This window comes from Ranitomeya imitator, chromosome 4, assembly GCF_032444005.1.
Source record: "Ranitomeya imitator isolate aRanImi1 chromosome 4, aRanImi1.pri, whole genome shotgun sequence".
Classification (NCBI taxonomy): domain Eukaryota; kingdom Metazoa; phylum Chordata; class Amphibia; order Anura; family Dendrobatidae; genus Ranitomeya; species Ranitomeya imitator.
The window spans coordinates 306,704,994-306,732,498 of record NC_091285.1 but is presented as its reverse complement, the minus strand read 5'-3'; the positions used below and the strand labels follow the sequence as shown (position 1 = coordinate 306,732,498).

Sequence of the window (27,505 nt, the reverse complement as noted above, 5' to 3'; positions counted from 1 at the left end):
AGACCCCCCAAGGAACTTATTTAGATGTGTTGTGAGAACTTTGAGCCCCCAAGTATTTCACTACAGTTTATAACGCAGAGCCGTGAAAATAAAATAAAAAATTTCCCCTCAAAATTATTTTTTAGCCCCCAGTTTTGTATTTTCTTGAGGGTAAAAGGAGAAATTGGACCCCAAAAGTTGTTGTCCAATTTGTCCTGAGTGCGTTGATACCCCATATGTGGGGTGAACCAGCGTTTGGGCGCATGGGAGGGCTCGGAAGGGAAGGAGCGCCATTTGGAATGCAGACTTAAATGGAATGGTCTGCAGGCGTCACATTGCGTTTGCAGAGCCCCTAATATACCTAAACAGTAGAAACCCCCACAAGTGACCCCATGTTGGAAACTAGACCCCCCCACGAACTTATCTAGATGTGTTGTGAGAACTTTGAGCCCCCAAGTGTTGCACTACAGTTTATAATGCAGAGCCGTGAAAATAAAAAATCTCTTTTTTTCCCACAAAAATTATTTTTTAGCCCCCAGTTTTGTATTTTCCCAAGGGTAACAGGAGAAATTGGACCCCAAAAGTTGTTGTCCAATTTGTCCTGAGTACGCTGATACCCCATATGTTGGGGTAAACTCCTGTTTGGGCACACGGGAGAGCTCGGAAGGGAAGGAGCACTGTTTTACTTTTTCAATGCAGAATTGGATGGAATTGAGATCGGACGCCATGTCGCGTTTGGAGATCCCCCTGATGTGCCTAAACAGTGGAAACACCACAATTATAACTGAAACCCTAATCCAAACACACCCCTAACCCTAATCCCAACGGTAACCCTAACCACACCTCTAACCCAGACACACCCCTAATCCTAATCCCAATCGCAAATGTAATCCAAACCCTAACCCTAACTTTAGCCCCAACCCTAACTGTAGCCTTAACCCTAACCCTAGCCCTTACCCTAGCCCTAACCCTAGCCCCAACCCTAACCCTAGCCCTAGCCCTAACCCTAGTCCCAACCCTAACCCTAGCCCTAACCCTAGCCCTAACCCTAGCCCTAGCCCTAACCCTAGCCCTAACCCTAGCCCTAACCCTAGCCCTAATCCTAGCCCTAACCCTAGCCCTAGCCCTAACCCTAGCCCTAGCCCTAGCCCTAGCCCTAACCCTAACCCTAGCCCTAACCCTAACCCTAGCCCTAACCCTAATGGGAAAATGGAAATAAATACATTTTTTTCATTTACTTTTATAGCGGGTTTTTTAGCGGATTTTTATGATTGGCAGCCGTCACACACTGAAAGACGCTTTTTATTGCAAAAAATATTTTTTGCGTTACCACATTTTGAGAGCTATAATTTTTCCATATTTGAGTCCACAGAGTCATGTGAGGTCTTGTTTTTTGCGGGACGAGTTGACGTTTTTATTGGTAACATTTTCGGGCACGTGACATTTTTTGATCGCTTTTTATTCCGATTTTTGTGAGGCAGAATGACCAAAAACCAGCTATTCATGAATTTCTTTTGGGGGAGGCGTTTATACCGTTCCGCGTTTGGTAAAATTGATGAAGCAGTTTTATTCTTCGGGTCAGTACGATTACAGCGACACCTCATTTATATCATTTTTTTATGTTTTGGCGCTTTTATACGATAAAAACTATTTTATAGAAAAAAATAATTATTTTTGCATCGCTTTATTCTGAGGACTATAACTTTTTTATTTTTTTGCTGTTGTCGCTGTATGGTGGCTCGTTTTTTGCGGGACAAGATGACGCTTTCAGCGGTACCATGGTTATTTATATCCGTCTTTTTGATCGCGTGTTATTCCACTTTATGTTTGGCGGTATGATAATAAAGCGTTGTTTTTTGCCTCGTTTTTTTTTTTTTTTTTCTTACGGTGTTTACTGAAGGGGTTAACTAGTGGGCCAGTTTTATAGGTCGGGTCGTTACGGACGCGGAGATACTAAATATGTGCACTTTTATTGTTTTGTTTTTTTTATTTAGATAAAGAAATGTATTTATGGGAATAATATTTTTTTTTTTTTTCATTATTTAGGATTTTTTTTTTTTTTTTTTTTTACACACTTGGAAATTTTTTTTTTTACTTTTTTACTTTGCCCCAGGGGGGGACAATACAGATCGGTGATCTGCCAGTTTGCACAGCACTCTGACAGATCACCGATCTGTCTGAGAGCAGTGCAGCGTTACCAAGTGCCTGCTCTGAGCAGGCACTTGGTAAGCCACCTCCCTCCCTGCAGGACCCGGATCCGCGGCCATTTTGGATCCGGGACTTACTGCAGGGAGGGAGGTAGGAGACCCCCGGAGCAACGCGATCACATCGCGTTGCTGCGGGGGTCTCAGGGAAGCCCGCAGGGAGCCCCCTCCCTGCGCGATGCTTCCCTGCACCGCCGGCACATCGCGATCATCTTTGATCGCGGTGTGCCGGGGGTTAATGTGCCGGGGGCGGTCCGTGACCGCTCCTGGCACATAGTGCCGGATGTCAGCTGCGATAAGCAGCTGACACCCGGCCGCGATCGGCGGCGCTCCCCCCGTGAGCGCGGCCGATCGCGCTGGACGTAATATTCCGTCCTTGGGAATTAAGGCCCACCCCACATGGACGGAATATTACGTCCAATGGCAGAAAGGGGTTAATTTACCAAAATGTATCTGAGTAGTGGCAGGCAGGAGGCAGGGACAGGTAAAGTGTTAACATTCGCTCTACAGTCTGCTATGAGATTTCAGACAAGATATTGTAACATGGGAGGTCATCTAACATATATTGACTAGTTCAGAAAATCACTTCAAGTCTTCTACGAGTCTTCTGTTACATAACTAGTGCAGTTTAGCTCACTTAAACATTCTGTTTTGCAGCTCGCTGACAATTTCAATACAAGCAGTGTTCCTCTCACTGTAGAAATCTTTAATCTGTCTACATTACTTAGAATAATGTATGTACAATCCATGAGCGGTGCACTGCCACAACCAGAATGTTTAATTCACAGAGGAAGAGTCACACCAGCAGTCATTTACTTTGTGGAAATTCGAGTGTTCCAGGACTTGCCACAGGGTGTCCTTCTTGCCACTTCACATCAAAAGCACGAAGTATTAGAGTCAGAGTGGATTCCTCTTTCTGAGCTACACTACTGAATCAGGTGAAACTACTGAACAGTACTGCAAAAACATCTTCAATAAGGCAAATACAATTTTGTAAGAAACTAATAAAAGTCAAATTGATTGTCTTACCTGTAAACTTGCATTAAGTGCTGCTCCATAGCCAAGGCTGGTAGGTATGTTTTTTACTAATGTTGGACTACTGCAAAACAAAAAAACAGCCCATTCATAGTTTACAGTACAATAAATGTGTCATTGACTTATATATTTGCCTAGCTCATGGTTGGCATTACAGGAGACCTAACACTTACTGAACCTTCTTCTGCAAGTGTCCTTTATAAACCTGTGTATTCAGCTATATACAATTCTACTCCAAGACCATTTCGAAGAATTAAATACTGATTTATTTACTACTATTAATAATACTTAGACTGTGAGCAGAGAGAGAGTATATGTCATTCATCTCTGTATGTAAGTTCAAATAACTATTTCTTCTTTCATATATAAACAGTAAGCATTGTATTTTCAGTACCATCCGAAGTACTAAAGTGATTATTCTTATTATTGTTAGTATTGGTAGTAGTAGTAATAATGGCAGTAGTAATAGTATTCATGTTCGTAGTAGCAGCCGAAGTGGCAGTAACAGTAGATTTGTTGTGAAATTTTACTTTATTGCAGATAATAAAAATACACCATTCCCGGGATCATATAAAATGTATGTAAATATATAGTATAGGCAATTATGCACCAATATCTGATGCAGCAATCTAAGGTACAGTACAATACTACCTGCTACAGCTTTTTATACTTACACTAGAAATAGGTGAAATTAACCTCTGTGTATGTTTAGTGGTGCTGACAGGAGCAGCGGACATGCCTCACACCGTTTGTGCTTTAAAACATATCTTTTCTATATCATCCCTCTCCATTTTTGTATTGTATGTGTTTGGTCATTTGACCTCTTTCACCCCTTGTGCACTGTTTCAGTTACAATGGCAAATCCAGAAGCAGTGCCTCAGTGGTATGAACTATGTACATACCAGTATTAGACAGTATTTCTGTGTCTCAGATAGTAGACAAAATTGATACACAGTATGAGACTGTGGAAAAGTTTGTACTGCGTGAGGTAACTAAAAATCGTAAGTAAGCATGTGTGGGTACACCGCGCAGTAATGGCTGTTACTGGGAATAGCGGTGACGTATATCTGTCACTTGCACAGGCGCAGTTCATGGCCGTAAGGTTGTTACTGCGACTGCACAAGTAAAACATAGCCGCCACCACTATTTCCCACGCGGGCACAGTAACAGCCGCATCATTACCATGTATGTGCGGGTACAGCTGGTAGAACGCACAGTTGTGGCTGTTACTACGCATGCATGGAAATAGCGGGAATAGCCACAAACTGCGCCTGCGCAAGTGACACTGCCACGGTGCCATATGGGATTCGAGGACAGTGGCGAAAGTCCCAACTGGCGATTAGAACTGTGCCTGCACAAGTGACACTGCCGCTGTGCCTTATGGGATTCGGGGACAGCGTCCAGAAGTCCAAACTGGCAATTAGAACTGTGCCTACGCAAGTGACACTGTTACGGTGCCGTATGGGATTCAGGGACAGCGGCCGGAAGTCCCAATTGGTGATTATATATATAGATTATCACCTATTATAGAAGCCTGGTTTGAGTATTTATATATCTAAGGCTACGTTCCCATTATGAGTATTTGGTGAGTTTTTGATGTTGCAGATTATGTGTAGCATTTCTGCTCATATTGGGTAAATTAATATACTTGTGGTTTTTCGCTGCATTTTTAAGCGCTATTTTACATGCATTTTTATCGCTTTTTTACTCTCTTGTTGGGATGTCATGTTATAAATAAAGCTGCTTTGCATTTGAAACTTTGTCGTATTTGGCTTTGACAAAAGTTTATTGATACAATCCTAATTCTATGAGGAAAATCCGCACATACAGCTCAGCGTACCCACAAGAGAAACGGACATGGTGTGGATTTTAAAAATGTACCGCAGATTAGTTTATGCAGTGTAACAGAAGCACAGTGGGCATGAGATTGCTACAAATCCGATCCACTTTGGGGAACTCTAAGACGCTGCGTTTTTTGTGTTGGGAAAATTTACATAATCAAAAACTTATTGTGGAAACCTAACACTAAGTTTCCACAATGAGTTTGGTGGTGAGTTTTTGATGCTGCAGATTTTATGCACCTATCGTGCTAATTAGGTGACTTGCATTTTTTCATTGCATTTTTCAGTGAGTCTACATGCGTTTTTATTGCAGTTTTTTGTCTGTTATTTTGGCGTGTCATGTTGTAAATAAAGCTGGTTTGTTTTTGATACTTCCTGTTATTTGACACTGACAAAACTTTATTGATATAGTCATATGCATATCACATGTGTTTCAGAAGCTTTTCCATATCATAAACTCACTAAAAACACACACTTTTTTGGGGGAGATTTTCTGCATCTAATGCAAGTCTATGGGAGAATCTGTCCATGAAACTCAGCATAACTGCAAGAAAAATTGATATGTCACAGATTTAAAAAACGCAACGCAGCATAGTTTACGCAGATATAAAAAACACAGTGGGCGTGAGATTTCTAGAAATCCCATCCACTTTGCTGGAAACTGTAAGGCGCTTCGCTTTTTTGCACACTGAAAATACGTAGTTTCAAAACCTCATCATGGGAACTTCACCTTATTTGGCCTGCTTTATGGAAAACAAAACCAAATATTGTAGCTAGGTCTACTGAAATATCTAAAGCTCTTTTAAAGGAAAATACATCTGTTAAATAGTGGGTAAAGGATCGTTTAAGGACACATACACGCTGTATAGAAGTGTAGCACTTGTATGTACTGGATGTGTTTTAGCAGATCTATTGCTTACCTTTATGAGGTGTATACCTTTAACATCTGAGTATAGTTAGAATGTACATTGCATACAGTAGACATGCAGCAACCTTGCCAGGTACGACAATGTGCCTGCTGTATTAGTCATTGTATGTCTACAGACAATTCATCATTTTTAAGGCCAATAGCCAAGCTATAGACGTGAGGAGATGGCACTTAATAAAGCAGTACTTTGGTGAAAAGAAAATAGCTTTCATGGTGTACTTATTTAAAGTGCACCTGACATGAGACATCTCAACAATATTTGCAAGAGCCAACTTATTTAACTCTTTAAATGTTGCTTAGAGCTCAGAAGATGATTGGCCTTCTTGTTCTCTAAGCAGTTATACACTTTTGCCTCTACATGCATATTCTCCCACTGTCTTAGTTGAAATCTCTGTGCCATAGATATCGACAATCCCTATCAAATTCTCTGTACATTTAATGTATAAGAGACAACAGACACAAATGTTACTACGTGCATAGGATTTCAAATCCAAGGATATAATAGATGAAATAATTAACCGATGTATTAGAGCATAAAGGAAGCAACATTAAATATTAGTAGAAAGAGGAAGATATCCTTACCCTATCCTATCCATCCAAATGAAAAGATGTTTTCTTGCCGTGAAAATTATATTGGGGTTAAATAAATGTAAAAAAATATATATATATATTATGTGGACAAATGAATGCAAAGTGACAGTCTGTGTGTCTGGCTTTACACTAAGGGTATCTGCTTATGTTTAGTATTTGCAGCAGGTTTTTATGACTTTTGGCAGAAAAATGCTGCCTAAAATACATTCATGCAGAGCATTTTTATGCATTTTTATATTTTAAATTGCTTCAAAAATGCTGCGTGAATTGACATGTTGTAGATTTGAAAAACCTTTTGAGGCTACGTTCCCATGATGAGTTTTTGACACTTCAGAATTCTTGCACCATTTCTGCACCTATTATTTAAATTAGGTTACTTGCATTTTTTTTTCTTATCGTTTTTTACGTCGCCTTTATTGTCTTTTTTTGCTATGTCATGCTTTAAATAAAGCTGTATTGTTTTTGATACTTCCTGGTATTTAGCATTGAAAAAACTTTATTGATATACTTAGGTGCAGACTACATGTGATATGTTTCTGCTGAGGAAATGCACTAAAAATGCATGAGTGCTTTTACCTGCGGATTTTCCGAATCTAATGCAAGTCTATGTGGAAAATCCGCACAGAAATCTCAGCGTACCCACAAGAGAAGTTGACATGCTGCGGATTTGAAACACAAACCACATGTCAGTTTTCGCAGAGTAAGAAACATGCACAGTGGACATGGGATTTCTAAAAATGTTAGCCACTTTGCTGGAACTGTTAGGCCACGTGCACATATTGAGCATTTGGTCAGTTTTTTACCTCAGTATTCGTAACCCAAAACCAGGAGTGGCACAGTCAGAGGAAAAGTATAATAGAAACACGTCACTAGTGATGAGCGAGTGTACTCGTTGCTCGGGTTTTCCCTAGCACCCCCGGGTGGCCTCCGAGTATATGTTAGTGTTCGGAGATTACGTTTTCATCGCCGCAGCTGAATGATTTACTAGACAGCTTGATTACATGTGTGGAATCCCTAGCAACAGGCAACCCCCACATGTACTCAGGCTGGGTAGTAGCTGTAAATCCTTCAGCTGAGGCGATGAAAACTTAATCTCCGAACACTAACAAATACTCGGAGATCACCCAAGAGTGCTCAGGAAATCCCGAGCAACGAGTTCACTCGCTCATCACTAGACGTCACCACTTCTGTGTTTATCACCCACTCCTGGTTTTAGCTTACAAATACTGAGGTAAAATACTGACCAAAATACTGAGGTAAAAAATGCACCAAAAACTTGTCATGGGAATATAGCTTGAATGTTCAAATCTGCAAGGAAAAAATAAGCAGAATGTGCATGAGATTTTAGAACTATACTCATAGGCTTATATTCACATTTTCTGACACTGTAAAACGCTGCATTCTTTCTGTAGCAAAAACGTAGCAAAAGTGCAACATTTGAATGCTCCCGAATAAAAGGTCTATTTATTTAGGTTTTTTTACCGTTACTAAATCTTCTGGTAAGTGTGGATGTATTAAATAATGAAAAAAAAATCCAAAATGTATTTTTGATAGTAAAATCTGAAATGATCTGTCTGTAGCGATGCTTACATCTCAGAAGAAAGTCTATTTATTGTCATTAACCAATTAAGTCATTGCTAATCTTTAGATCATGTTGTACAGCGCCCACTGTTCATTTACACGACGTGGAAACCCCCACCTGAGTTCATCGCTACATTATGGCACATATCACCCGGCACAAATGTATTTGAAAACCTACCCAGTGATCTTTTGTGACCTCCTTTTCTGATATTCCGCTTCATCTACCGTCCATACTGCCCCTTTAACGTTTTCCACTCGCACAAAACATTTGTGCAAGCTGAGATTGTGACGTACAGCATTCTAAAAAAGATATATAATGGAAAGAAGAAAAAAAAGAAAAGTTCATGAGTGGAATAGTCCGCAGATAGTTTATTCATTGAGATGATGTGAATTAAAAATAGACATTTTAGTTTTGCTATTACATGAACAGACCTTAAAAAAAAAAAGACTTGAACTCTGTTATATGAACCTTTCAAGCTATTTTAATAATAGCTATGTCAGAACCTTCCTTTCAGTGAGCCGGTCTAAATTGCAATATCTGTACAAATTACAGTATCTTTGAAAATGCCAGAACAATTAGGTCAGCTCAGCTCTGTCCCTGATCAAGCACTTGGGGACAGATGAAATGTCCAAAGGAACCAGTCCTGCTTGAGGTATTAACATGCTAAAAAGGCTACAGTGACAAGTGTTAATTTTGCACAAAGCTTTATGCAAATAAGCTCAAAGGCATTCTTTTCATCCCACAATAATGAAATGACAGAGTTTGTTTATTCAGTGTTATTAGATGCCATTTTCTAGTTACAGTTTAATGTTTTCTGACTACTGGTTCATCAGAATGATATGTGAGCCATACAGACTAATCATTATAGCCATGCTTTCACTGCATCTATTAACATGTATATTAACTTTTGTAAAAAAAAAAAAGAAAAAAGGCTTTTACATTTTTTTCCTCTTTTATTTATTTTTTACCCTTCATAGCATTTGCTTTTTACCTTGGGACATCGGTGTATTTAGGTTAATAGTTAATATTGGTGTCACATTAGTTTCTTATCCTCATTTATGGAGCGAAACATCAGCCTGAATGAATGTTCTACGATGAAGGGGTTAAACACAGTTGAAACACGCTTGAGCAAGGCGACTGTTAATCTGACATATTTTTTATTCGGATTCTTCTACAGTGTACCATCAAGTCAATTCGGTAATGACCTAATTCTTATTTCCAGCATATAAAACAAAGTAATTTTGATAAAGATTTCTTTTTATTTGCACAAAGACAAGCTTCTGGCTTGCTTTAAGAGAGGAGAATTCTTAAAAAAAAAAAAAAAAAGGGAAAAAAAAAGCATAAGCAGATCTAGCATCTGACCTGAAATCCAAGGATTTGATTGATCTTAATGCCCATGGCTCGGAATATGATAATTTTAATATTAATGAGCAAATGAGCAGTTTTATTATGCATGCGATATAGTTAGAACTAATAAGCTGTTCAGAATGAGTTTTGCTGGATCCCCGAGCTGTGGAGATGAGACCGAGCTAAGATATTAAATCACCTTTCATTTCTTTTTAAATTTCTTTCAGTAAATCAAATGACAGAAAATTCTGTACAATCTCTAATGAGTAACAAAAGAAAATGCAAATCTTCAACATAAATATTACCTATTGAAAGAGTGGTTAAGTCGGTTCTATGGCCCGTTAGTGGGGTTATTTTGCACTCTATCGGTTAGCAGCCGGTAAATAAAACAATTGCATGATTTGGCCGCTGCACACAACAGCTAATAACTTCTAAACATTCTGTAAATGAAAAGCATTCTAAACCTTTCACACCCATATATCTGTAATCGCCTGCCAGATTCATTTGCATTTTAAATCCAAATTAATTCACTTTAGCATATCTCACAGTTGAAAATTCTTAGTATGCTGATGAGTGCTTTGCCGCCTCTGTTCTCCTCAGCTACAAACATTCTCCCCTTTTGTATGAAATGGCTTGTGGCTAATTGATGTTTCTGACTGCTTTTTGAAATGAAAATAAAACAGTTCACTTAGGCTGTTCTGAGTACCCTTATCTTCCCAGACATTGCTCTCCAGCAGAAATAGATGCACACAAGTAACATTTTTTAGCACCCGGTAGGAAGCAGACAATGAGGTTGTTTGGACAGGGATATAGATGAACCCTTTTGTCTAAGTAAATAAACTGCATTTATGGTCTGACAGGATAATATTCACTTTACTTTCTTTTTAGTTCCAGCTGAGTAGCCTTGGTCCTCACTACGTGGCACATTCGGTCTGTATGATGAGCTATGATGCGTACAAAAGGCACCGACCAAGACAAAACCTACAGCTTCCATTTGTTGCACAAGGCAAACAGACATTTTTCAAACTAATTAGCCAATAATATGCAAGAGAAAAAGTAATATAGTGCGACTAACAAAGGTGTTGATGATTGAGTGCTCACACTGTAATTAGTGTGTCAGGCCCTCATTTCTCTGCCAAGCCTCTGCTATTAATTGCACCAAATTAGAAAACGATATCAGAGGCAAAATTATTCTTTCACTTGTCATTTTGAGAGAGAGAATTCATTCCATTCAAGAGGCAGGTTAAAAAGAGGGGACGCAGATACTAATCTGCTTATGTCATGGAAATAAATGGTCCTTGTGCTATCAGCAAGCAGTGTGTGAGCCATCTATAGCCGCTTGAAAGTAGTTACCTTCCAAGTTGCTGCATTACGCCTGAAGTAAGCAAACGTCCGTGTAAACCAGCTGTAAATTTCATTAAGTGTTAACTGCCTGTCAGATGATTCCATGATAGCCTGAAATGAGACAAGATGCATAGTGACATTAAAAAGACTTACTAACTAGACCAGATGTCAATCGTGTCACTGTCACGTCTTGAGCTATTAATGCATGCTCATCTAATAAAAGTTCAATTTCCTCAAACCTACCTGCCTTATGAGAGTTGCATATGTGAATGGAGGACGGACATCTGCATTTTTATAAAACTCGTAGTTTGGGGCGATTTCTACAAAGATTAAAGATTGAGAATTGTTAGTCAAAATGCATAATAAAAAGGTCAAATGTATATAGTGTCATATACAACAAATTATCTATGGAAGAGCTAAGACTTTCATAGAGCAACACTTTCTTGACGTCGGCAAAAGACGTGATAACTTCACAATTATTTTAATCTGAAATCAGTAAAGAATAACATGGAATTAGTTCATATATATATCTATATTTACCACAAAGCAATGATAACGCTACCTGAGGACATAGGAATGTTGTATTTGTCAGAATGTCTTCTTCGAATGGCCCCAATATTGGGTACACTGCCGGGTGTAATAACGGAGGGTCCCTGGGTAAGCGGAGTGACGGGGGCAGTGGGAGTGGTTGGTGTTTGAGGTAAGCTCTGAGGGGATGTGTCTAACATGTTTTTAGACATGGTGACACTAGACACCAGATTAAGCTGAAAAACACATAAATGAGACAAATTAGTACACTAGGACAAGAACAAATGAATAAGAAAGTCTCTGCATATAATGCATAAGGAGAAGGAACTTATTAGAAATAATTAGACTAGCTGCAAAATGTAAAGAGTCAAGGACACTGGACGATTATTATGTATCTGAGTCATTCTGTTTCTTGTAGCGAAAAATATAATTTAATCTGAGAATCTAGAAAATTTACACAAAAAAAGACCTTCAATAAGTTCATATTCCAACCCTCCCATAGTGTTTGTTCATAGTCCTAAATCTCAGATGAGAAGCTCCAACCAGCTGGAAAATCATACACTGACCTTTAGTCTCCTTGCTAATTTGGTGGAATGGTAATGACATTACTACATATTCAAACAAAATTGTCTTAATTGCAAATTAGCCGGGGGAGGCTGAAATTTTTCAAATTAAATCTGATTGGAGATGGGGAGAGGGAAATGGTATTTCCTCACTAACAATCATTTGTGGCATGTGTTAACAAATATAATGAAATGTCAAGTTTGCCAATTCCTCTGGAAGGATCATTTTCAATTTGTGATTACAGTGTCACTTATTGCTGATATACCCTGGAAAGTGGGTGTCAGAATAGAGGAAGGGAAAATAGGTGTGAATATATGCAATCTGTTCTAATATATGCCCTCCATTTATGCCCATAGAGAACCACTATTCCTCATTATAACAAAAAAAATCATCACCTCTACCACACCTCTCAGGCCATAAATAGCATCCAATTAGCAAAACTTAGTAGTAGTGAAACACTTGCAATGATTACAACTATAATTTCAATGCTATTCATCAGACATAATGTACTGGTAATTTGAGTCATAGCCCTACTTAACCCTTTACGCTTCTCCATAGCATGTGCAAGTGTTAAAATATCTAGCTTCATGCTTGTAATAATTATTTGCCTGCACCATGTATTAGCCTTCAACCTGAGCATAAAAAAAAAATCTGTGCGACAGTATGGAATTTAGCAACACCTGCCCTTTTAAATCCAAAACATTCTTTCTGAGACAAACATATTTTTAATAGGGAGAAATGGTGTGTACAGCATTGATTGATCTTTCTTTGTGGATTTGTTTTACACATTTAGTCAGTGGAGAGATTTGTTAGGGAAACAAAAATTAACATATGCCAGCTAATTGTTCCTCTTTCTTGGGAAGCAGCCAGAAGAAGCACATTAGCAGTCTAATAATAACGACTGGCACCCTGAAGGCATCCCCAAGTGCATCTGTTCCCAATAAACCGCAAACTGTTATTCAGCTCCCACTCAAAGCCGGCAGAGTGAAATGGGAATTCTTTGTTACGTACATAAAAAGGCTGAGATGATATGGCTAAATGCTATGCTTCATACATTTAGAGAACTAACTGTATGCGCTTGTTCATATCATGTACATGACCCTTTCAAACTAAAGTACGACAGGACACAATGCACATTCTACCTGCACACTTAGTACAAGCATATCAATGTGTCAACATACAACACCAAGTAGGAAAAATATACCACTGGTACACAAAAAAAACAATACTCAGCAAAATGGAAAAGAATAAAATGTGCACTGTTACGTAAAACTATTTTTTTGTACATTTCGAAAAGTATTTTTACAATCTCTTTTTGATATGGGATTTTTCTACTCTCTCTTACTCTTTCTTTATTGTACACTACTTTACCATACTATAGATTTTTAGCTATCATTTTCCATTATTTTGTAAGTGCAGTATCTGCAGTAAAATACTTACCCACTGCTGTCTTTTCCCATTCACAGCATTGCTCCGGTCCTCTTCTGCATCATGTGGCCGCAACTCTTTCTTGCCAGCTCACACAGTGGATCGTTAGTTCTTATCCTAACGCAAGTCTATGACAGCCTCATTTAGACTTTTGTAGACTTAAATTGAGAAATTGACTTCTGTTTCACATAGAAACCCTGTGTGAGCCGACTGGTCTCAATTCCTGTCACAAGATGAAGGAGAGGACTAGAGTAGCGCTGGATATGGTAGAAGACAGTGATGTCTTTACGCAAACATGAAAGGTACATGAATGATAGCTAATTGAGGGTGCAATAAATATTGCTGGAGTGGTACTGTAAATAGTCAAATTCAATGTCTACTACTACGGAGCCAAGTAATGGGCTACAGGTTGAATAGGTCAAAATCTTTTGGGCCAAGCAGCTTTGTAATTTCTAGTTCTAGTCAGTGCCAATAGTACTTGTATCCTGTGATATTGAATGATTTAAGGGAAACTTTGCTCAGTTACTAGGTTAAATACAGTTAGGTCCATATATATTTGGACAGAGACAACATTTTTCTAATTTTGGTTATAGACATTACCACAATGAGTCTTAAACAAAACAATTCAGATGCAGTTGAAGTTCAGACTTTCAGCTTTCATTTGAGGGTATCCACATTAAAATTCGATGAAGGGTTTAGGAGTTTCAGCTCCTTAAAATGTGCCACCCTGTTTTTAAAGGGACCAAAAGTTATTGGACAGATTCAATAATTTTAAATAAAATGCTCATTTTTAGTACTTGGGTTGAAAACCCTTTGTTGGCAATGACTGCCTGAAGTGTTGAACTCATGGACATCACCAGATGCTGTGTTTCATCCTTTTTGATGTTCTGCCAGGCCTTCACTGCAGTGGTTTTCAGTTGCTGTTTGTTCGTGGACCTTTCTGTCTGAAGTTTAGTCTTTAACAAGTGAAATGCATGCTCAATTTGGTTGAGATCAGGTGACTGACTTGGCCATTCAAGAACATTCCACTTCTTTGCTTTAATAAACTCTGGGTGCTTTGGCTTTATGTTTTGGGTCATTGTCCATCTGTAGTATGAAATGACGACCAATCAGTTTGGCTGCATTTGGCTGGATCTGAACACACAGTATGTCTCTGAATACCTCAGAATTCATTCGGCTGCTTCTGTCCTGTGTCACATCATCAATAAACACTAGTGACCCAGTGCCACTGGCAGCCATGCATGCCCAAGCCATCACACTGCCTCCGCCGTGTTTTACAGATGATGTGCTATGCTTTGGATCATGAGCTGTACCACGCCTTCGCCATACTTTCCTCTTTCCATCATTCTAGTAGAGGTTGATGTTGGTTTCATCTGTCCAAAGAATGTTCTTCCAGAACTGTGCTGGCTTTTTAGATTTTTTTTTAGCAAAGTCCAGTCTAGCCTTCATATTGTTGATGCTTATGAGTTGCTTGCACCGTGCAGTGAACCCTCTGTATTTACATTTATGCAGTCTTCTCTTTATGGTAGATTTGGATATTGATACGCCGACCTCCTGGAGAGTGTTGTTCACTTGTCTGGCTGTTGTGAAGGGGTTTCTCTTCACCATGGAGATTATTCTGCGATCATCCACCACTGTTGTCTTCTGTGGGCGCCCAGGTCTTTTTGCATTGATGAGTTCACCAGTGCTTTCTTTCTTTCTCAGGATGTACCAAACTGTAGATTTTGCCACGCCTAATATTGCAGCAATTTCTCGGATGGGTTTTTTTCTGTTTTCGCAGCTTAAGGATGGCTTGTTTCACCTGCATGGAGAGCTCCTTTGACCACATGTTTACTTCACAGCAAAACCTTCCAAATGCAAGCACCACACCTCAAATCAACTCCAGGCCTTTTATCTGTTTATTTCAGAATGACATAACGAAGGGATTGCCCACACCTGTCCATGAAATAGCCTTGGAGTCAATTGTCCAATTACTTTTGGTCCCTTTAAAAACAGGGTGGCACATGTTAAGGAGCTGAAACTCCTAAACCCTTCATCCAGTTTTAATGTGGATACCCTCAAATGAAAGCTGAAAGTCTGAACTTCAACTGCATCTGAATTGTTCTGTTTAAAATTAATTGTGGTAATGTCTATAACCAAAATTAGAAAAATATTGTCTCTGTCCAAATATATATGGACCTAACTGTATGATAGGTCACCATCAAAAATGTACATTTGGTAAAATTTAAATGGTATTATTCAATTACACTCTCTTATTGGAACACATGTACCAGACCATTGTATTATTTCCATCTTAAAATCATTTCAAAATTGTAAGGAACTTTCTAGCCACGTAATGCCACGTACACGGGGAATGCGGACCTAGCCTTTTACTGGCTATTCTACCTGTGCATATTAAAAAAAACGTAATGATTTTTTAGGTAAGTGCTTACCATATTCTTGATAAAAATAGACTTTTTTACCCTAAGCATGATGTGAAGCACAGCTAAGTGTGCACATTGTACTACATATTATTGAGCTGCACTTTAAGAGACTGCCTTAATTTCCAAGTCTACAATTCTCCAAGACCTGTCAACTTTTCTTCCTTGATTGCCCACCCCTGTACTATCAGCCAAAAATAAAGTCTGCTGAGCGAGGACACTGCATAATTTGCTACTTATTTTTAAAACACGTTTCATGGACTCCCTTAAGCTGCAGACTGAATGAGAGCATAGCGATATATATATATTATTTACATTGCTTTACAAGTCTTGTATCAATTTATATGGGAATATCAGACAAGAATGTGGACTCCTGCTTCCCACTATTCACATTACAATAAAAAGATTAAAGGCAGAAATATGTCAGACAAATATGTTCAAAATAAGCTGTGGGAATTTAAATTTCTATATGTATGCAAATGAATATGTTTACAATGTTCCGCCAAGTTATTTTAGCAGCCGGCCATAACAAGCATAACATGTTTGTAGGCATGCAATCATGAACTGATAAAGAAGAATGCATTATTAAGTAAAGGAAAGCATGTAAAAACTAAGATGAACACTTAACCACCTTAGCTCATCTGAATATATTCAAGGTTGGGTGAAACTCATTATTCAGGACTTGCAGCCTTGATAACTTTGATTTTCATCCATCCATAGCATGGCCAAAAGGTACCGTTTAATGAAGTACCATTCAGAGAGTAAATGGGGTCATATAATAGTGCGGTTGCACCTTGTGTTCATGTACTGATAGCTGTTAAGGGGGCAGTGATGAACCAACAGAGCTCATTTCTCCCCGGTAATAAATTCATCCTATTAATATTTATCAAATGTGTGGGCTGTCTCAACTGAGACGGCACACACAAGATCATAAATCTGGACTATCATATCAATTTTAAGGCCTTTTTGTGCTGTGTAAAATATTTAGATTTTTTGTATTGCCCTTTTCCAACTTCTGTGTTTCTATGCAGTATTGAGGCATGCCTGTTTCATGGGATCTTTAAACTGTGGTTTCGTTTTAAAGCATTCATCTAAGATTCTGTATTAATTGCTCACCATCAAACACAATTAGCAATTCTTTCATGTGTGGTTTATGTAATGTAATACTTCAATTACATTATTCATTCAGGTTCTGTTTTGGATTATAGGCTGAAAATTCTTTATTAGTGTAGATGTAACCATGCTGCTGGAGTTTTAAAAAATTCACTGATTGAATAATTAATTGGAAAAGAACAAGCTGCAGATTCCTGATGGATTTATGAGACAATTATTCCATCTTGTGATTATCTTCATTGTGCTATAGGAAGCTATGAGAAAATTCATTTTATTCAAATGAAATACTAGGCTGCAGTAGGGAATAGCAACACCACTCTTAACTTCATCATTTAAGAGGAGGGATGGGTTAAAAGTCCAACTTGAAAGAATAGCCATCGACATCTACTATGTATTCAGAATTACAGCAAGTAATCATCGGCTCATCATTTACAACTGGTTCCCTGACCATTACATTGTGATTATCTGCTATGTATACACAAGAATGTAGCAAATTAGCATATCACTAAATGTTGGAATTGAACTAAGGACAATATGTGTTTTTTAGTCATCTAATTTTTCCATTTATTCAAGAAATAAATGGAAAATATGTACAACAATGCTATAACACTACATTAAATGTTATAATTTTAATATATATATTTACCCTACCATCCATATCCTGAAACCAATTGCTCCTCCAAAAAAAACAAACCATTCTAAAACTTATTAGGCATAAGCGCTACTCTCCTGTTTAAGAGTATGGACAGCAGTACTGGTTCACAGACTTTCTATTGAGCCCATGTACTGCTTTGTGAGTACTCATGCAGGTGCCCAGCACTTATTTCAGTTGAATACCAGGCTTCAGAGTATTTAAGTAATCAGTAGGGGTTTGAGGACTTAGAGCCCCACCCAATTGCAGGACATGTAAAGAAGGGTGAAGATATTAATGAAAATAACAGTGAAATTTTGGGTGCAAGCCCCAGGACACTGACCTGCGGTCCACTATAGGCAGGCAGCACTCCAAATAAGGTGTACAAGAAAGTGGGGTTATGTTAATAACCTATCTCAAATACAACATTTTGGTGCCAGAAAAATAATGTCTATCTATCTATCTATCTATCTATCTATCTATCTATCTATCTATCTATCTATCTATCTATCTATCTACTTCTTCACTTTGATTCCCAGTTCCTGAACTCCAATTCCTTGATAATTCTTGTTTGTAACTGGGCCTCTTTCTGGTTCATGCCCTTTGTCTCACCCCTTAACTGCCATGTTCCTGGTTTTGACATCTGACCTGTTCCTTGAGTTCGCAAATGCTCCTCTTTTTCATTTTTGTTTTTTTAGTTATGTCCACTTCTTCTCCGGTTGTTCCTCTTGCCTCGGATCATTGCTTCAGCCTGATTTGACTTCAGTTCAGCACTCTGTGACCCACTGCTCATCCAACCATCTTCCAATACTCTGCTCTTGGATCTGACTACATCTTGTTTGACTATACATACATACTTGTTTTAGGCGCTCGCTCAAAACACATTTGTTCAGAGCGGCCTATCACGTTCACTAATCAAAGTCATTTTATGTTTGTGTGTGTGTGTGTTGCCCATTCACTATACCCATCTATTCCCCAACCCCTGAAGATGGCTGGACCATGATTGTAAATACATCACTGTAAATACACACCTGTACTTTGCATTTCCCCCACCTCATTATAGATTGTAAGCTCTCACGAGCAGGGTCGTCTTATTTTGCTTTAATTATTGTATTGTTAACGTTGTTACTTATGACTTTTGTGTTTGAAACTGTTAAACTGTAAAGCGCTGCGGAATATGTTGGCGCTATATAAATAAAGATTATTATTATTATTATTATTATAATACTACAGTTTAGTCTTCGGCTCTGACTCATGGTTTTGTCTGGCCACACTATAGTCCAGTCCTCCAGGCTCTATCCTATGGCTGTGTCTGACCACTTCACAATCCAGTCTTGTTTACCTTTTAGTCCATATCTAATTATATAAACAATATTGAACAAGGGTAACCATTCAAGTAGTAAATCATATAATACCCCATAAAACTATTTTCATTAGAAAATGATTAAAATACCACCAACCTGTGGTAATCCCAAATAAACAAAACACATAGTAACATAGTAACATAGTTAGTAAGGCCGAAAAAAGACATTTGTCCATCCAGTTCAGCCTATACACACCGTGAACAAACTGGTACGAGGATCTTGTATTGCTGCACTCATACCTAGACTGGTACCTGCCTGTCTGTGTGGGGTTGGCGCCCTAGGGGGAACGTTGTGGTGAACCCGCTCCACGACAGCTGGCCCTAAGGTCCCTAATGAACCCTATTGAAAACACAGGGTTCCTCTACCCAATTATATAGCTGAAGGTGCCCCTTTCCACTATACACAGATCAATCCTATGTCTAAGGAATGCTAATCCCCACACCATGCCATAAAAACAATAGAGACCATGTAGAAGAATTCAGGGATGGTAATTAGATAGACGCAGCATTTTACCTCTCAATATTCCATATCCCACTGGGTCTCCTACCCATCAGATTTAAGACCTTAATGTGTACTCCATTATGTAGTTAATACTACCATAGGATATGCTGCACACATGCTATCACAGATATGAATGGATAAACTGGTGAGTATACTTCCAGATATTATATAACCATATAGTACTCATCCAGCCCAAGCATGCCGTCCACCTCTACAAAGTAGCACCTCAACGCGTTTCGCCTCTCCGGCTCATCAGGAGGACCGATTAAAGAACATGTGTCCCGATGATGTTAGATAGGTATCTAATTACCATCCCTGAATTCTTCTACATGTTTTCTATTGTTTTTATGGCATGGTGTGGGGATTAGTATTCCTTAGACATAGGATTGATCTGTGTATAGTGGACAAGGGCACCTTCAGCTATATAATTGGGTAGAGGGACCCTGGGTTTTCAATAGGGTTCATTAGGGACCTTAGGGCCAGCCGTCATGGAGTGGGGGCGGCACAACATTCCCCTAGGGTGCCAACCCCCACAGACAGGCAGGTACCAGTCTAGGTATCAGTGCAGCAATACAAGATCCTCATACCAGTTTGTTCACGGTGTGTTTTGTTTATTTGGGATTACCACAGGTTGGTGGTATTTTAATCATTTTCTAATAAAAATAGTTTTATGGGGTATTATATGATTTACTATTACATTTTAGTCCATGAAATTGAAGATCGTAAAAAAACACATTCAACAACAATCTATAAACCAAAGCCTCCCACCAGAATGGACAGGCAAAAGAATGTATTGTTTAAAATATATACTTTACTTATATCACAAAAATCCAATATTTCACAAAAAATTAATGATGATGCCTCCTGTCTAATACAGATCAAAAGTGGTCCCCAAAATACGAGTGACATATTAATTTACAGATAGCAATCATGCCTTGGTAATGCCACTCATAAGACTACTAATAGAATCATAAGCAATATCCAAAATGAATGTCTTTACGAAGTCCAAAGCAAAGTGCTTGAGTGCATATAAACATTACCATACAGGTATAAAATAGTGCCTATCTAAACATATTTATTTTGATGGGAAAACCACAAGGGACCTGCCTTTTACCCCAACGCATGTTTTGATGAATTCTTCTTCCCCCTTCTTCTTCGAAGAATTCATCGAAACGCGTGTTGGGGTAGAAGGCAGGTCCCTTGTGGTTTTCACATCGAGGTAATTATGTTTAAATAAGCACTTTATTATAGAGCCAAAACATTGCTGCTAATGGATCAGTAAAGCCATGGTTTTTCACTTTAATTTTTGGAGTGCTATCTGTATATTTCTGATTTTCTATTTTGGAGGTTTTGACATTAACTTAACAGGTTTTATTGAACCAGTTTTCTTTTGGTAGTACTGCCAAATTTTCTTCAATTATCTATCTATCTATCTATTTATCTATCTATCTATTAATAACCATTAACATGTATTAACTACAAAAAAGCATTATTGTTATAATATATGTAGTGCATAGGAAACATTAAAAAGCACGTGTTTAGAAATAATAAACAAAGCTATTTAATTAAATTGGAAGAAAATTTGAAGGATATTTTGAAACCAAAGACAATTCCTAAATAGATTTTGAATTGCTGTTTTCCTGCATTTCATTCTACTTTCCTGAAAGAGCAGCAGATATTGTGTCGGAATGAGTGAAACTATCACACTTAGATATCTTTCCTGTCTCCGCTCTGAAAGTAATGATTTGTGCACTTATAGGTGTAGTTTGTTTAGTATCACCTACAGTGTAGATTGGATAGATTGTGTTAAAGATAGCATTACCTTTAGAGAAACATACAATTTGACAAGGTATTGCATTTTACATCCATTTTATTGCAATATTTTTCATCACACTCATTGTTTTCAGACTTTCGCAAAATTGTTCATTTTCTTAGTCGGTTACATGTAGAGACCTATTTACTGTTTATAAAGCAATATGCACTTACAGGTTTTGGAGATGGCTTGGGCTCTGAGGGTCGCATGTGCAAGTGGGTCATCATTGCTTGAAGACGTTCACGCTCTTTAGAAAGCTGTTAAGAAGGAGTAAAATCAGAAGCATTTCAGAAAGACCCGCTACAGCTATTTTATCCTAGTGATACATCTTATCATCAAGCATGTCTCCATGTAATGAATTCAGCACATAAAATGCAGAGTTGCATAATGTAAGAGTGAAGACATGCACTCTCCTAATAACCACCCATAATAGGCAACTATGATTTGTCTTAAGTGAATGCTTTTAACAACAGACATAATGAATACAATTTTTATCCTATGTGATATAAACTGTGATCAGATTGGAATAGGTTAGATTGTTTGAAATTAATATTTGATTAGTTGCATGGCCTATAATCATTCATTACTTCTTCTTTAGCATCTTTTTGATATTCATTGGAATGAAGTCAGTGGTAAGACTAATGCAAAAGTGAATGATTTTAAGCATTTTTTCATGTCCTCCTTTTCCTGTTAACCCCTTAGCAACAGGCAGCGGGCATATACGGTGGCAGTGTGCCATCACTGCCTGGAGAGGGCTCAGAAACTAAACCCATGTCATACAGCAAGGGTGCCAGCTGGCAACACTTTAGCATGATGTTCATGGGTGCAGAGTCCATTGGATCGCCACCTAATGCGATGTCTTCTGAAATCCTCCGTGTCTGCTATGGTATTATCGCTCTAGTTTAATTCCCTGGAAGACCGGTCATTTTACAATTCACCCCAATACTCCAGTATTACAGTGTATTGTATAGGACATCAAGAGATTGCAAGCTAAGACGATTAATAAAAAGTGTCAAAAACATTTGAAAAAATTCTTAAAGTAGGACAAATCAATAAAACATTAATTGATCCACACCAATCCAGTTAAAAGCTATGAATCCCAGAAAATGGCAACACAAACCAAACTTGTTTTTATGAAGTTATGAATTTTTTTGACCATTAAAATATGTAAAAAGCCAAAAATAAGTTTGGTATTGTCAAAATAATGCTGACCTGGCATATCATGTAGTCAGTTTATTCTAACAGCACAATAAATAGTGAGAAAAGAAAACCAGAAAAACACTGTCAGAATTGCGTTTTTTTTTCTTACCATATTACCACACATGGATTTTTTCACCAGTTTTACGTACATTGTATGGTAAATAAAATGAATGGTGTAATTCAAAATTATGTCTTATCCCTTAAAAAAAAACAAGCCCTCGCATGGCTATGTTAACTGACAGATCAAAAAGTTATGGCTCTTGAAACAAGGAGAGCAATAAACAAAGAGCAAAATTTGAAATTCAGTGGTTATTTTAAGGGTACTAGGATTTTCTATCTTGAACATTAATGGCATATCTATAGGATTTTAACCCCTTACCATCGGGTGTAATAGTACGCCTGATTTTGGGGTCCCTCCCTTTCATGTGGGCCCGGCGGTGAGCCCACATCTTTCCGGGGATATGTGAGCTGTTTTGAACAGCTGACATGTGCCCGCAACAGCCGTGGGTGGATTCGCAATCCACCCACGGCTATTAAACAGTTAAATGCCGCTGTCAAACTCTGACATTGGCATTTAACAAGTGCTTCCGGCCATCGGGCTGAAAATACACACACCGGTGACCCCTGTCACGTGATCGTGAGTCACCGGTGTGTTGGCATGACAACCTGAGGTCTCCTGGAGACCTCTATGGTTGTCAGTGCTGGCTTGCTGTGAGCACCACCCAGTGGTTGGCGCTCACAGGAAGTCAGTAAATCTGATATATAGAGGCAATCTAAACATCGCCTCTATGTAGCAGAGCCAATCGGGCTATCGCAGCTTCTAGTCTGCTATGAGACTATTGAAGCTTGCCAAAAGTAAAAAAATTGTCTTTAAAAATATAAAAAAAGGAAAAAATATAAAAGTTCAAATCACCCTCTTTCGCCCCATTCAAAATAAAATAATAAAAATAAAATCAAACATACACAAATTTTGTATTGCCACGTTCAGAATCGCCTGATCTGAAAAAATTAACCTGATCGCTAAATGGAGTAGTGAGAAAAAAAGGGAAAATTCCCAAATTACATTTTTTTGGTCGCCGCAACATTGCACTAAAATGCAATAACGGGCGATCAAAAGATCGTATCTGCACCAAAATGGTAAGATTTAAAATGTTACCTTGTCACGCAAAAAATAAGCCCTCACCCAACCCAAAATCACAAAAAATTGACATGCTACGGGTATCGGAAAATGGCGCAATTTTTGTTTTTAAACTAAGTTTGGAATTTTTTTTTCACCACTTAGATAAAAAAGAACCTAAACATGTTTCATGTCTGTGAACTTGCAAACACCGGGAAAATCATAATGGCAGGTCAGTTTTAGCATTCAGTGACCCTAGAAAAAAGTTTAAAAAAAAACAAGTGTAGGATTGCACTTTTTTGTAATTCCACCGCACTTTAATTTTTGTTTCCTGTTTTCTAGTACATGACATGGTAAAACCAATGGTGTATTTCAAAAGTACAACTCATCCTGCAAAAACAAGCCCTCACATGGCTATATTGGCAGAAAAATATAAAAGTTATGGCTCTGGAAAGAAGGGGAGCGAAAAACAAAAAGGCAAAACTGAAAAAGCTTTGGGGGTTAAGGGGTTAAAAGTCACCTATTTATTCCTGATAGTATATGCAAAGGCATCATTCTCAAGAATAGATATGGGTTCCAGATATAGATTCATAGGACAAGTAAGGAATTTGTCAGCAATTTAGCATTAATGGCCAAGATGTGACAAAGCTTTGGTCAACATGTCACAATAATGTGTTGAATTTGTGTTGGAGCCCTTAATGATTTGTTCAAAAAGTTAAGGGTAGACAAATCTTAAACTTAAAACTTGACACGGTAAGAAACACATCCGCTGTGTAATAGATTTGACATATATAAAACTTCCCCTCCCCTTTTCTAAAGCTTGGTTGGCTTACTTTGAACCAACATCTTACACCAAAAACTATAGCACACCTTTTTCTAGGCCATGCCCTTTTCTACAGTATGTACCTGCAAACTGTCTATTGAAAACACAAAATAAACTTAACACAAAGCCTGAAAACCATTTTCTTCTATGAAAACTGAGTCAGAAATCAGCTTTACTTAGTAAATTCCCCAATCTGACATGCCAATCTTTCTGTGTTTCTGTACAAAATTGCTATGATTGATAGCCAACCTGAATTTCCAGCTGTTGGACCACTTGCATTTGGACTCTGCATTGCGCAGTACTTCGGTCATCCAATGCATGCTCATTGTTAAGGTGCCTAGTTAAGAAAGAAAACACAGATAGTTACGTATTAATGGTAAATGGTATCACATTTCAAAATTGATATGCTGAAGGAAAAAATGTACAAAGCCAGAAAACCCCATTAAAAAAGATTTGTCTCAGTTCAATAGATAATCACATGACACTTGGCAGCAGCACATATGCATGAATGAAAATTAAAACTAATGGTGAAGCCAACAACATTTCAAAGAGGTGGTAACATTTGTTTCTATACACAAAATATAAGTAATATATAACACATAATATAAAATACATAAGCTAATGTCACGGGGCTACCGCGACAGAGAGGTTCCAGAGAACCGCAGCGCTCTGGGCCTCGTTCACACACAGTGAACAGAAGCTCTTCACCTGTATTCTGACCTGGCTGCTTTGTGCCAGCAGTGCAGGAGTTAACCTTATTAGGCTACGTTCACACTAGCATTGCGCGCCGCTGCGTCGGCGACGCAACGCATGACGCACGCAAAAACGCGTGCAAACGCACGCAAAAACGCTGCGTTTTTCGACGCGTGCGTCGTTTTTTGACGAAAATCGGACGCAAGAAAAATGCAACTTGTTGCATTTTCTTGCGTCCGACGCTAGCGTAAAAAACGACGCACGTGTCGGAAAACGCAACAAGAAAAACGCATGCGTCCCCCATGTTAAACATAGGGGCGCATGACGCGTGCGTCGCCGCTGCGTTTGCAGCGTCGGGAAACGCTAATGTGAACGTAGCCTTACTGAGTTGCTGAGAGCTGGGTCTCTCTCAGCTGAAGTGGATTTTGTAATCTGATCCTCCATATAGACCCAGTCCTGACTTCAGCCATTGTCAGTGATCAGTTCTACTGCCTGGCTTGGAGGTTGAAGGAGCGTAGTATTGGTGTTGGAGGTTTATTTACAGAGATTGGTGTCTGCTGTCTGTTTTCCTTCCTAGTTTATTCCGTCTCTTCCCTTCTCTATGTTTCCTCTGTGGTTGTTTGAGCATTTGATGAGTTTGAGACTATTAGTTACCTTGTCTGTATACCCTGTTATTTGTTGTATTATTACACTGGTGCAGTCCACCTCCTTTGGGGGGAGAGGGGGCCACTGATAGGGCCTGCACAGGAGACAGGGAAACGCTGGCGGATCGGGCCTCCTAACCATCATAGGTACCCCCGAGATAAGGGAAAGCCAAGGTCCCATTAACCCTGCTGTTCTGTTCGGTCTGGGGAGACCTATTTTGAACTTTGGTATTTTTTGGGGTGTTCAAGATGCGGTTCTGAAACTTGTGGTTGATTGACTTAAATGAGGATGGGTCGGTCGGCCACGGGTTTCAGAGCCGCATCTTGAATATTTTAAAGAATATTGAAGTTCAAAGTCGGTCATTTTTGACCAACAGAACAGCAGGGTTAAAGTGGTAGGGACAGGTGCGGGTCCCAGTACGCCATCCTGCCCCTTTAACGCCGCTTACGGCGTGACAGCTAATTAGAATTAATTTGGGTAAATGGCCATTGTAGTATATTGAATTCAGTAAATACAGACTATATAATGAACAATATGCATTTGAACATCATACAATTACACAAAAAATGACCACCTCTTTAAAAGTATCAGCCCTTTACACGGATCAGACTTTATGACAAATTTTTCATAGTTTTAACCACTTTATGACCTATGATTATATATACTTCAAAGGTCACCTGTCCCTATTTGGTGCGAGCTCTGTCGCATTCAAAATAAAACAATAAAAAAGTAAAAAATACACATATTTGGTATTCAGAAATGCTCAATCTATAAAAATATAAAAAGAATTCATCTGATCAGTAAACGGCGTAAAGAGAAAAAAAAATAAAAAGCCAGAATTATGTTTTTTGGTCGCTGCAACACTGCAATAAAATGCAATAACGGGCAATAATATCATCTTATCTACCCCAAAATGGTATCAATAACAATGTCAGCTCGGTGTGCAAAAAATAACCCTAAACTCGGACCCAGATTCCAAAAAATGGAGACGCTACAGGTCTTGGAAAATGGCACTTTTTTTTATTTTTTTTTTACAAACTTTGGATTTTTGTTTCACCACTTAAATAATAAATAAGCTATACATGTTTAGTATCTACAAACTCGCAATGACCTGGAGAATCATAATGGTAGGTCAGTTTTAGCATTTAGTGAACATAATAAAAAAAAATAAAAAAATTGTGGAATTTCATCACACTTGGAATTTTCCTTTTTTCCAGTATATTATATGGTAAAATCTATAGTGTTGTTCAAAAGCACAACTCTTCCAGCAAAAAGCAATCCTTCACATGGCAATGTCGATGGAAGAATAACAAAATTATGGTTCTGGGAAGAAAAAAGCAAAAATGGGAAAAACCCAAGGTGGTAAAGGGGTTAAAGTTGAAAGACCCAGGTCTATTGAGTTTGACCAATAGTATGAACATGTTTTCCCAGAGGAAGGCAAAAACCCAAGAGGTAGAAGCTAATTGCCCCATATTAGGGGATAACTCCTTCCCGACTCCAGATATGTAAATCAGACTAGCAAGCTTAGCAAACAAAATGTCAAAATTGCTAAAACCATCCCACAACATGTCTACCTAAATCGAGAAAATGCTGTATGTGTAGTGTGTTTCATTCTGCACTCTATAGTTTAAAGTGACATCTGACTTTTGTTTGGATGGATTGAAGAAGTAGTTTAATAAATACTGAGATAACAGAGGCGGTGCCCTGTTTAGGATTAATTTTCAATAGTCATTGTAAAGCGACAGCGCATAGAGGCCAATTTATTAAGACTGTAATAGCACATGCCAGCCTTAATGAAGTGTTTTCTAAAGTAC

General features: G+C 38.4%; 1 protein-coding gene across 12 annotated transcripts in view; it reads right to left on the bottom strand.

Annotated features, from left to right (window-relative positions):
• Positions 1-27,505, bottom strand: part of FOXP2 (forkhead box P2) — a 476,937-nt gene that overhangs the window by 97,163 nt on the left and 352,269 nt on the right. For all 12 annotated transcript variants that reach the window (XM_069764830.1, XM_069764826.1, XM_069764821.1 and 9 more), the window contains exons 9-15: positions 24,603-24,690; positions 21,387-21,470; positions 11,414-11,615; positions 11,095-11,171; positions 10,861-10,962; positions 8,338-8,459; positions 3,213-3,282 (exon numbers count right to left, since the gene is read on the bottom strand). In XM_069764830.1, coding sequence (XP_069620931.1) covers positions 3,213-3,282; positions 8,338-8,459; positions 10,861-10,962; positions 11,095-11,171; positions 11,414-11,615; positions 21,387-21,470; positions 24,603-24,690 — 745 coding nt within the window. The remainder of the gene's footprint in view (positions 1-3,212; positions 3,283-8,337; positions 8,460-10,860; positions 10,963-11,094; positions 11,172-11,413; positions 11,616-21,386; positions 21,471-24,602; positions 24,691-27,505) is intronic.